Source organism: Scyliorhinus canicula, chromosome 14 (assembly GCF_902713615.1).
Source record: "Scyliorhinus canicula chromosome 14, sScyCan1.1, whole genome shotgun sequence".
Taxonomy (NCBI): domain Eukaryota; kingdom Metazoa; phylum Chordata; class Chondrichthyes; order Carcharhiniformes; family Scyliorhinidae; genus Scyliorhinus; species Scyliorhinus canicula.
This window is the reverse complement of record NC_052159.1, coordinates 82,067,359-82,078,604: the sequence shown is the minus strand read 5'-3', so window position 1 is coordinate 82,078,604 and position 11,246 is coordinate 82,067,359. Positions and strand designations below refer to the sequence as shown.

At 44.1% G+C, this 11,246-nt stretch overlaps 1 protein-coding gene and 1 pseudogene across 4 annotated transcripts in view; one reads left to right on the top strand and one right to left on the bottom strand.

Moving 5' to 3' along the window:
• Positions 1–828: 828 nt before the first annotated feature.
• On the bottom strand, positions 829–1,031 carry LOC119977916 (annotated as a pseudogene).
• A 2,629-nt stretch (positions 1,032–3,660) lies between these two features.
• The window catches only part of ccdc90b (coiled-coil domain containing 90B), a 44,079-nt gene continuing 36,493 nt past the window's right edge, over positions 3,661–11,246 (top strand). The window contains exons 1-2 of one of the 4 annotated variants that reach the window (XM_038818533.1): positions 3,661–4,171; positions 5,363–5,482. In XM_038818533.1, the coding sequence (XP_038674461.1) occupies positions 4,066–4,171; positions 5,363–5,482 (226 nt within the window). In that variant the 5' untranslated portion in view covers positions 3,661–4,065. The remainder of the gene's footprint in view (positions 4,172–5,362; positions 5,483–11,246) is intronic. The other 3 variants (XM_038818534.1, XM_038818532.1, XM_038818535.1) reach the window with 3 other exon arrangements.

Here is an 11,246-nt window from a genome sequence, read left to right as displayed (position 1 = left end):
CCGGTACAACAAGGCCCATACAGCCACCCAGACTGTGATTGAGCGGTGCATCGGACTCCTCAAGATGCGGTTCCGATGCCTCAACCGCTCAGGAGGTGTCCTCTAGTACATCGCCCTGAGGATCGCCCACTTTGCTGTGGTCTGCTGTGTCCTCCACCACCTCGCACAACAGCGACGAGGAACATGTGGCTACGTCGGAGGAGGAGGAGGAAGAGGGGGACGGGGACGAGGATGATGAGGAGGTACCGGACCAGCAGGGACCACCAGAAATCTGGCAGGACAGGTCGGAGAACGGAGAACCAGAGAGACAAGCAGAAGACCTTATGGCAACATCCCCACCTCCCACTCTAAGCACTGGCACATAATAGACGATATCATCGCCTGAGCAAGGGTCTGCAAAGACATCCGCATCACCCATGCCACGACCGGAGCCCATGACTGCTGGACTGACCATCAACCAACGAGCCAGAGGCACAGAATGCCCCCAGTGCCTGATCCGCGTTAAAATCCATGAGGCATAGCCTCAAAATAAGGGGAAGTAGATTTAGAACTGAGTTTAGGAGGAACTTCTTCACCCAAAGGGTTGTGAATCTATGGAATTCCTTGCCCAGTGAAGCAGTTGAGGCTCCTTCATTACATGTTTTTAAGGTAAAGATAGATAGTTTTTTGAAGAATAAAGGGATTAAGGGTTATGGTGTTCGGGCCGGAAAGTGGAGCTGAGTCCACAAAAGATCAGCCATGATCTCATTGAATGGCGGAGCAGGCTCGAGGGGCCAGATGGCCTACTCCTGCTCCTAGTTCTTATGTTCTTATATACTCTTTTTTTCTTACTTTTTCTGAGTTACAAAGCCAGGGCTCAGAGTGTGGACAGGGGCTAACCCCTAATCCAGCTCCTTGCCTGCTCCAAAAACCAATTCAAATTCAAATTGAATCCAATTCATGGTCCCCCCACAAGAGAAACAGACCAGATCTGAGCCCAAAAGGCAGAGCAGATACTACACTTGATCTTAGCCAAAAGGCCAAGAAGCGATATAATCCATCATGCTCAACACCTGCGAGCAGACGCTCGTGCTCCTGACCAGGAAACACCAAGCCTAGTTTAACTAGATTGATCAGGAGATCCAGGATCTCCTTGACCTCAAACGCAAGGCGTTTCTGAACTGACAGCTCCACCAAAAGGCGAGTGAGAGGAAACAAGCCAACAGGCAACTGAAGGTCGAGATGCAACAAAGAATTTGTGACCTTAAGAGCAGATGGTGGGTGGAAAAAGAACGGGAGACTCAGCAACTCGACGACAACCACGATGTGCCCAGCTTGTTCAGCACAATCAAAATCTTCTATGGTCCAACTGTCCAACTACCTAGAGACCAACCCCATTGAGAGCCAGAAACAGAGAAGTACTCATAAAAGTCAGAGGGAAATAGTGAATGCCCCCTGGAGAGAGAACTTCAAAGACCTCCTGAACCAAGTCACAGCGTTCAACACAAATACCCTCAACGTCATCCCGCAACATGCTACCCACCAACATCTCACCATGAGGTTGAAAAGACTATCCGACAGCTGAAGAACAACAAGGCCTCTGGTGCAGATGGAATCCCTGCAGAAGTATTAAAATGCAGCAGAGAGACACGAGTGACAACAGAAAACAGAACTAATCCAGCCAATTCCGACCCCAGCAACAAATTGACATTGCTATCAAGTGGCACTTATTCACAAATAACCTGCCCACCGATGCTCAATTGAGGTTCTGACAGGGCTATTGGGCTCCAGAACTCATTACAACTTTGGTCTAACCATGGGCTGAAGAGTTGAATTCCAGAGGTGATGTGTTCTTCATATCAAAGCAACATTTGACCAAGTGTAGCATCAAGGATCCCCAACGAAATTGAAGTCAATGGGAATCAGGGAGAAAATGCTCCACTGGCTGGGGCTATTCCAAGCACATAAGAAAATCTTTGTGGTTTTTGGGCACCAATCATCTGAGCCCAAGGGTATAACTGTTGGAGTTTCTCATGACGGTGTTTAAAGTATAAGCATCTTGAGATCATGTATAGACGAGATCATAGAATCTCTACAGTGCAGAAGGAGGCCATTTGGCCCATCGGGTCTTCACCAACCCTCCGAAAGAGCACCCTACCTAGGCCCACTCCCTGCCCTAGCTAAATACCCCCATAACCCCACCTAATCTGCCTATCTTTGGACACTAAGGAACAATTTACCATTGCCAATCTGTCTACCTGCACATCTTTGGACTGTGGGAAGAAACCGGAGCGCCTGAAGAAAACCCAGGCAGACATGGGGAGAATGTACAGATTCCAAACAGTCACCCAAGGCCGGGATTGAACCCAGGTCCCTGGTGCTGTGAGGCAGCAGTGTCAACCACCGTGCCACCATGCCACCCTTCAACTGTTTCATCAATGATCTTTCCTCCAACATAAGATGAGAATTGGAGATGTTGACTGATGATTTCATAGTGTTTAGTCCCATTGAAGACTCCTCAGTTACTGAAGCAGCATACAGCAAACCCTGAACAACATTCAGGCTTGGGTGGATAATGAGAGGCAGCATTCACTCCACACAAATATCAGGTTATGGCCATTTCCAATTAGTGAGAATCTAACCATCTCCCTTTGACTTTCAATGGCAATGCCATTGTGGGTACACGAGCAAGGCAGTGGTTAGATATTCAAGAGTGAGTAATCTGCCTCCTCACACCCAAAATCTGACCACCACCCAACAGATTCAATTCAGGAATGTGATGGAATACTCTCTGCTTGCTCTCCACAGATGAGTGCAGCATCAACAACACTTAAGGAGCTTGACACAGCAGAACAAACAGTCTGCTAGATTAGCCCATCCACTACCTCAACTATTCACTTCCTCCTACCCTGGTGCACCGTGGCTGCAGTGTATATAATCTACAAGGTGCACCTGAAGCCACTTCCCAAGCCTCATTGAACAGCACCTTCCAAATACACCTCTACTGTCTCAAGGATCAAGGGAAATGGGTGGATGGGGACACACCACCTGTAGGTTTCCTTCCAAGTCACGGTCCATCCTGACTTGGAAATATATTGTCATCAGTGTCACTGAATCAACATCCTGGAACTCCCTTCCTGACTGTAATGTGGGCATATAATGGACAGAATGGTAGCACAGTGGTTAGCACAGTTGCTTCACAGCGCCAGGGACCCGGGTTCAATTCCCGGCTTGGGCCACTGTCTGTGCGGAGTCTGCTCGTTCTCCGCGTGTCTGCGCGGGTTTCTTCCGGGTGCTCTGGTTTCCTCCCAAAAGTCCCGAATAGCATGCTTGTTAAGTGAATTGGGCATTTTGACGTCTCCCTCAGTGTACCCAAACAGGCGCTGGAACGTGGCGACTGGGGGTTGCGAGGCCTTGAGCACTCCTCAGGATATGATAAGATGCTAAGTTCTTGGGCCGTTTGTGAGAGCAGCAACAAACCCGGGGGCGGGGCAAGATCATCCTGCTTCTGATGTCTAGGGACATGTCTATTTATTACAAAATCACATCTCGTGATGAGTGAGGTTAGAATCGGGCCGAGTTGACAGGGGCGTATCGATCTGTCACACACCATTAAGGTTGTGATTTTCCTCCTGTCTGTTTTCCAGCCTCGTATTTTCCACACTTTAAAACGTGTGGGTGGGGGTCAAACCGCAGGTTGCTGAGAGGAGACCTGGATAACTCTGGCACTGTTGTTTTAGCTCAGAGAGCAACTGGTAAAACAACATCCCAGCAAAGGTCAAAAAAGGGAGTGGACTAAAGTGCAATTCGAAAATATACTGCAATTGTTATCTTCTGCCAGGCAGTTGTGTAATTATCACTCCAGCCCACAGGGTGATGCTATCCTGAACTCGGAGGATTTCAGGAAGAGATCGCGAGCTTGTCGTTTCAAGAGTGGAAATGACATCAATGGCAAACGGGGCGGAGTGCTGTTTTGTTAAATAAGCTTCAATCATTTATTTAGATTCCCGTTTACTGGCTCTTTCTATTACTGCTGAGTAGAAATAACCAGCAAAGAGTAAGTAATAAGAGAGGGAAAGTCAGGTCATGAAACGGATACAATGTTGTACGACTTTGTTACAAACTTGCAACTTCCGACTTAGCGCCCTGCAGCATCCTTTAGCCCAGAGCTCTGGAGGGTTGTCAAAACGTGGTGAGTGTGACTTTAAAATAAAGAAAAATGCAGAAGGTTGGTCTGAGATTCAAAACGCTGCCAAATCTATTTCCGTAAATGCGCTGAATGGAATTTTAAAAGTTTGTCCTATACCCCCACGCAGTGTCTGTGAATGGGGGTAACAGGTTAGTTGTCCAGGTAACCTTCGGACATATTCTCCTTCCAGTCCTATTAGGTGTTACCATTTCTGTTTTGCCCTGTCCAAAACAGAGTAGAGAACAGGGAGTGAGATCATAGCTGAAAGTCGTGATACTTATTTTGACAATAATAAAAGTTAGTTTGAGGATAATAGCAGAAAGACGAAAGAGAGTACTTGTTCAAATTATTTCCCATTATCAATTGCAAAATTATAGCCATAAATACATTCATTGTACTGGAGATGAACCTCTCCCACCAATATGATGACCAATGATGAGGAGGACCTTACTGTCCTCAACCCTAACCCAGAGCACAGAGTCACAAAAACTGTCATGGTCACCTCCCTATTGCCAGGTCCTAATGACGGACAATGCACTCGAGCTGTGTAATTTATACATCTAAATGTCCAGTGTCATAATCTATAATTGCACATATAGATTTATAGAATACAAAAATCGAAATAATGGATGTGACTGTTTTACTCACAAAGACCCGCATAACCACAGTTGTAGTTGTGGGGCTTACTTTACACGCCAGAGTGTCTACATTCAAAGGTTTCTGCTGTCTAGCCTCGGGAAGTACATGACCAGCCGAACTTGCAGAATACACTGTCATTAGCAGGTGCTGCCAGCGTCATTCAGCTATAGGCAAATTTCCGACTTCTTCAAAGTTTTGAACCCATGGGACAATCATTGGAATAACTTCCTGTTCCTTGAAATGGACAACAGATGGAAGAAGTCAACATTGTGCTATCCATTTTTAATAACATATTCAGTGTTTTCTTAAAAAGGCAGTGATTTGTTTTGTGGCTATATTTGATTATCGGTGTGCAATGGAAGTGTTTCAAACAAATCATACTTGCTGTGGGATCTTGTTTACCTTCAATAATGAATATTGCCATATCATACAAAGAAGGAAGTCATATAAGGCTTTTACTTAAAAATAATGTGGCATTTACATGTATTGGATATTTCTGGAGACTGTCTTGTTGAACACTGGATGAAGTTGATCTATTTTGATTTTTTTTTGTAGGTTTTTTAACTGCTAACCCCATGCACAGTTATGATATTAGAAATATTGAACTATTGACTCAGGACCCGAGGAAGATGTGTTTTGATACTCATGCTCTAGTTCTGGAGCTCCAGAATAATGGTGAGAAAGCAACATTTTCTTTGAGTTGAATTGTATCCAGTATGTTGCTGAAGAAGGTTAATGCATAAAAATATACTGCTTCATTTTGTGCAGATGGGACTGACATTCTATCCCTGTTGATGTCTTTTTAAAATGACAAGAAGTTAAATGATCACAAAATCATATTTTAACTTTAATTGTGGTGTTTTTAATTTTTTACTTTCTGGGCAGGAAGTGGGAGAATTCCACCAATTTATTTCTTTGTAATGAGCCTATCATGTGTTCAACAATCTCCTCCTCCTATACATCTTTATTTCCATTTCACACTTGAGGTCAAGTGCTGAATGAGTTTTTGCCATCTCCTTGATCTTCCAGAACAAGAGTAGTGTTTCCATATTTAATTTGTCCATTTCTTTCTTCTATGTCCCTCTTAACCTTTCTAATCCTTAAGTGCCTTTCTGTATTCTGCTTTTTCTTTTGCATCATTCGTCCTAGCTTTGTCAGATTTTTAAAATAATAATTTTAATTATTAACCATGCAAGGAGACCCCTTCGTTCCTATACGTCCTTTAATTCCTGTGGCAATAAATCCAGGTTGTACTCTAATCATCTGCTTGAAAGTTACCCAAGTTGTCCAATGCCTGATGCACTATAAAATCCCTACAGTGCAGAAAGAGGCCACTCGGCCCATCACATCTCCACTGACCCTCCAAAAGAGCACCCTACCTGGGCCCTATCCTCCCTAAGCTGCACTTCTTTGGGCACACAAAGGGGCAAATCTAGCATGGCTAATCCATCTAATCTGTACATCCTTGGACTGTGGGAGGAAACCAAAGCACCTGGAAGAAACCTACGCAGACAAAGGGAGAACATGGAAACTCCACACAGTCACCAAAGACTGGAATTGAACCTGGGTCCCTGGCGCTGTGAGGCAGCACTGTGCCACCATGCCACCCCATTTTCCTTTTCGTCCAGTTTATCCACTAGTTCCCTTGGAATCGCATTGAAATTTGTTGGGTTTTTTTCCACCCCTTCCCAGACAGCAATGATTTATATTTATTCCCACTCTACATTTATTTTTCAATTGAACCTATGCTCACTGTTTCCCTATCCCTGACTCTTTATTCCACCTCACTTCAGGCTAGATCCATTACTCCTCTTCCTTATTACATTACTAGTCCCAAAACAGAAAACCAATCCTAAACACATTTTGAACACTCATCTCTCACTTTGTTACTTGCGATGCATTTACCACACACTTTGAATATATAAAGCCACCCATCTGGATGGCTGATCATCTGCATTTTTCTCGAATTTGTTTACTTCCCTCTCTCTCTCTTTCCTTTCCAGTGGTTTGTGATAAACTCCTAAAGGTGTAAAGTCCCTCCTTAGTCCTTAACAAGCCAAGTAGATTCATCATTTTTCACTATCTCACATATATCATTTTATTGCTGAAATTGCTGATTAAATCTGGACGCCACCTGTTTCCTACTCTATTTTCCTGCTTTTCTTTCGTACCAGCTGTCTAGCTCATCTATCATGCCCTATTCTAAGCTATGTGCCTGTTGCTGCTGTGATATCACTTCATCTCCATAGCAATTTGCGTTTTGACTTTGGCTGTATTCAGAATGCTTTGTTCGTCAATGTACATAATACATAGCCTGCCTCTGTCGATTTAGCAACTTTGTAAGAAATTCTGCAGATATGTCATTCTCATGATAATTTAACAGAACTAGATGTTAAATCATACATTGTTTACAAAATTAAGCTTAAGCACATAAAGGCAGCTCAAAAAGAATATAAGAAATAAGGGCAGGAGTAGACCGTACAGCCTGTCGAGCGCGTTTTTCCTATTCATTAAGATAGTGGCTGATCTTCAGCTTCAACTCCACTTTCTCACCTGCTCCACGTATCCCTTGATTCCTGGAAAGACCAAAGATCTGTCTATCTCAAGGCGGCACAGTGGTTAGCACTGCTGTCTTACAGAGCCAGGGACCTGGGTTTGATTCTGGCCTTGGGTGACTGTTTATGTGGATCTTGCACATTCTCCCCATGTCTGCGTGGGTTTCCTCCGGGTGCTCCGGTTTCCTCCCACAGTCCAAAATTTGCAGGTTAGATGGATTGGACATGATAAAATTGCCCACAGCACCGAGGGATATGCAGGTTAGGTGGGGTTCCCAGGATAGAGTGGGGGAGTAGGTAGGGTGCTCTTTCAAAGGGTCGGCGCAGACTTGATGGGCCGAATGGCCTCCTTCTGCACTATAGAGATTCTGTGGTTAAGCATATTCAACATTGGAGTATCCGCAACTTTCTGGGGTAGTGCTTTGACTTCAAGATTCGCAGTCCTTTGTGTCAAGAAATTTCTCCTCAACTCAATTCAACATGATCGGCCCCTTATTCTTGACGATGACAACAATCTCTTCCCTCAATGTCAGCGAAACTAAAGAGCTGGTCATCGACTTCAGGAAGTTAAGTGTCATGCACACCGCTGTCTACATCAATGGTGCCAAGGTGGAGATGGTTGACCGCTTCAAAATCCAAGGTGTGCACATCATCAACAATCTATCCTGGTCCACCCAAGTCAACACTACGACCAAGAAAGTGCAACAGTGCCTATGCTTCCTCAGGACACTTAGGAAATTTGGCATGTCCACATCGCCGCTCACTAATTTGTGCAGATGCACCAACTTATCTGGATACATCACAGCCTGGTATAGCAACTGCATGTCCCACAACCGTAAGAAACTCCAGAAACGGGCAGCATGGTGGTGCAGTGGTTAGCACTGCTGCCTCACAGCGTCGAGTCCTAGGTTCGATCCTGGCTTTGGGTCACTGTCCGTGTGGAGTTTGCACGTTCTCCCCGTGTTTGCGTGGGTTTCGCCCCCACAACCCAAAAGATGTGCAGTGTTGGGATTGGCCGCGCTAAATTGCCCCTTAATTGGAAAAAATGAATTGGGTACTCTAAATGTATTTTAAAAAAGAAACTGGAGAGTTGTGAACACAGCCCTTTCCATCACACGAACCAGCCTCCCACCCATTGACTCTGTCTACATCTCCCGCTGCCTTGGGAAAGCGGGCAGCGTTATTCTCTCTTTCAACCTCTTCTATCAGGCAGAAGATACAAAACACACACTAACAGATTCAAAAACAGCTTCTTCCCTGCTGTTACCAGACTCCTGAATGGCCCTTGTATGGATTGAACTGATCTCTCTATGCATCTTCTCTACTGTTGTAGCACTCTACTCTGCATGTTTTTTAAAATAATAATCTTTATTATCACAAGTAGGCTACATTAACACTGCAATGAGGTTACTGTGAAAAGCCCTTAGTCGCCACATTCCGGCACCTGTTCGGGTACACAGAGGGAGAATTCAGAATGTCCAAATTACCTAACAGCATGTATTTGGGGACTTGTGGGAGGAAACCAGAGCACCCGGAGGAAACCCACGCAGACATGGAGAGAACGTACAGACTCCACACAGACAGTGACCCAAGCCGGGAATCGAACTTTGGACCCTGGCGCTGTGAAGCAACTGTGCTACCATGCATGCTTCACCCAATGTCCACGTCTATGTAGTTAAATTGTGTATTTATCATATGTCCTATGCTTTTCAAGTATGGAACGATCTGCCTGGATTGTACATTGAACAATACTTTTCACTGTACCTTGGTACATGGGACAACAAATCTAAATCTAATTGAATCTAATCACTGCTCCCGTCTTCTAGATTCCACAACCAAGGGAAACACCTCGATATCTATCTGATGAGGCCCCTTCAGAACTTGTATCCCTCTCTCCAGAGAGTATAGGTCCAATTTATTCAGCCTCTCATCATTGGATAACTCTCGTCCTAGGGACCAATCTAGTGAAGTTTTGCTGTACAGCCTCCAAAGTATGGAGACCAAACTGTTTATTGTGTTCAAAAAAGTTTTACAACTAAGCCAGTTAAATTTTGCGTCGACCGTCTGTGAATAATTATTGCACGTTATTTTTCATCTTATAAGATTGCTGTAAAGAGCAGAGCTGCGACTGCACTATAACGTTTCAAGTCAAATCAGCCACTTCGCCTCCACTCTGAAATGTGTGACCATCCGATTCGATTTGCACATTGAGAAAATGTGATGTTCCACTAATGACATTTGCTGGTCAAATGTCACGTGTATTTATTAACAACCCGTGACTGTTCTCTTGAGAATGCATGTTGTATTTTTAAGACAATTCCCATTCAGTGGAAATCTTTTGCCAGCACTGCCTCAAGTATTTACATATTGCAGAACCAAGAGAAGCCCAGTACTGGTCCTGCATTTATATATCATAGAGCATCTGCAGTGTGGCTTGCGAACGCTGCTTGATTCTTGTTGGCAGTTACATTATCCCACAGAACTGGGAGGAAGTTGCCTGCAGTCTCCTAACAGTCAGAAATGTTTCGGGAAGGAGTCAATCATGTTGTATGGCCTAAACTGAGCTGATCATAAGTTGCTGTAAATCACTCTGATTAGCAACTTTAAAATGTTTTGAATTGGGGTACATTAATTGTTCTGTATGATGGGAATGCCCAAGACATTTTTCAACATGTAAAAAGATTGTAAAACGAATACTCGTTTATGAGCAAGGAGGGGATAGAACATTTCCGTTTTGGTTGTACACCCCTTCTGCCGTGTCACTAAGCATCTTCAGAAGTAATTCAACACTTATTAAAAATCTCTTTCACATTGAGTACTAATTTCCACAGTAACCACACAGTTCATATAAAAATAATTGGTTAATTTATAAAATGATCTACCACCTTTGGAAGCTGGCCCAAGATGGCAATAGAAGTAGATGGATGGCAGGCTAAAAGATGGATGGCAGGCGGGAAGGCCTGACTTATAGAATTTACAGTGCAGAAGAAGGCCATTCGGCCCATCGAGTCTGCACCGGCTCTTGGAAAGAACACCCTACCCAAGGCCAACACCTCCACCCTATCCCCATAACCCAGTAACCCCACCCAACACTAAGGGCAATTTTGGACACTAAGGGCAATTTATCATGGCCAATCCACCTAACCTGCACATCTTTGGACTGTGGGAGGAAACCGGAGCACCCGGAGGAAACCCACGCACACACTGGGAGGATGTGCAGACTCCTCACAGACAGTGACCCAAGCCGGAATCGAACCTGGGACCCTGGAGCTGTGAAGCAATTGTGCTATCCACAATTTACTAGTTGTAATCATGGCCTTCTGGAATTGTGTCTACAGAAGCAGTGTTATGGTATGGGGAGCACACGGCTCACCCTACAGGTGTGGTACAACAGAAATGGAAAAGTAATTTTAAAAGCAAAACAATGTTTATTCTATGAACTCAAGTTAACCTTTTTAAAACAAACAGTGAATATCTTAGCAACCATTAATTCAAATACACCCCCCCCCCCAAAGAATACAACATTAAGTAATCTGTATGCTGTTCTTTTAACATCCAAAAGACTTAACAAACCTTCAAACAGGAGCACATCAGGGTTAACATTCAATACTGAAAACATTTATAATTCTGAATTCACCAAATGATTAAGATAGTCTTTGGATGGCAGACTTCAGATGCAGCTCACTGAAAAAAAACAGACACATCCAAGCTTTTTCTCAAACTAAAACTAAAAACCAGTAGAGCTCAGCTCCACCCACACTCTGACATCACTCTAGTAACATGAGCAGCTCCATTTCTTAGAGGCATATTTCTTGAACACCCATTTCTTAAAGGTACTCTCATATGACAACATTTAGAACAGATGGTCAGCCATCTGTTCTTGC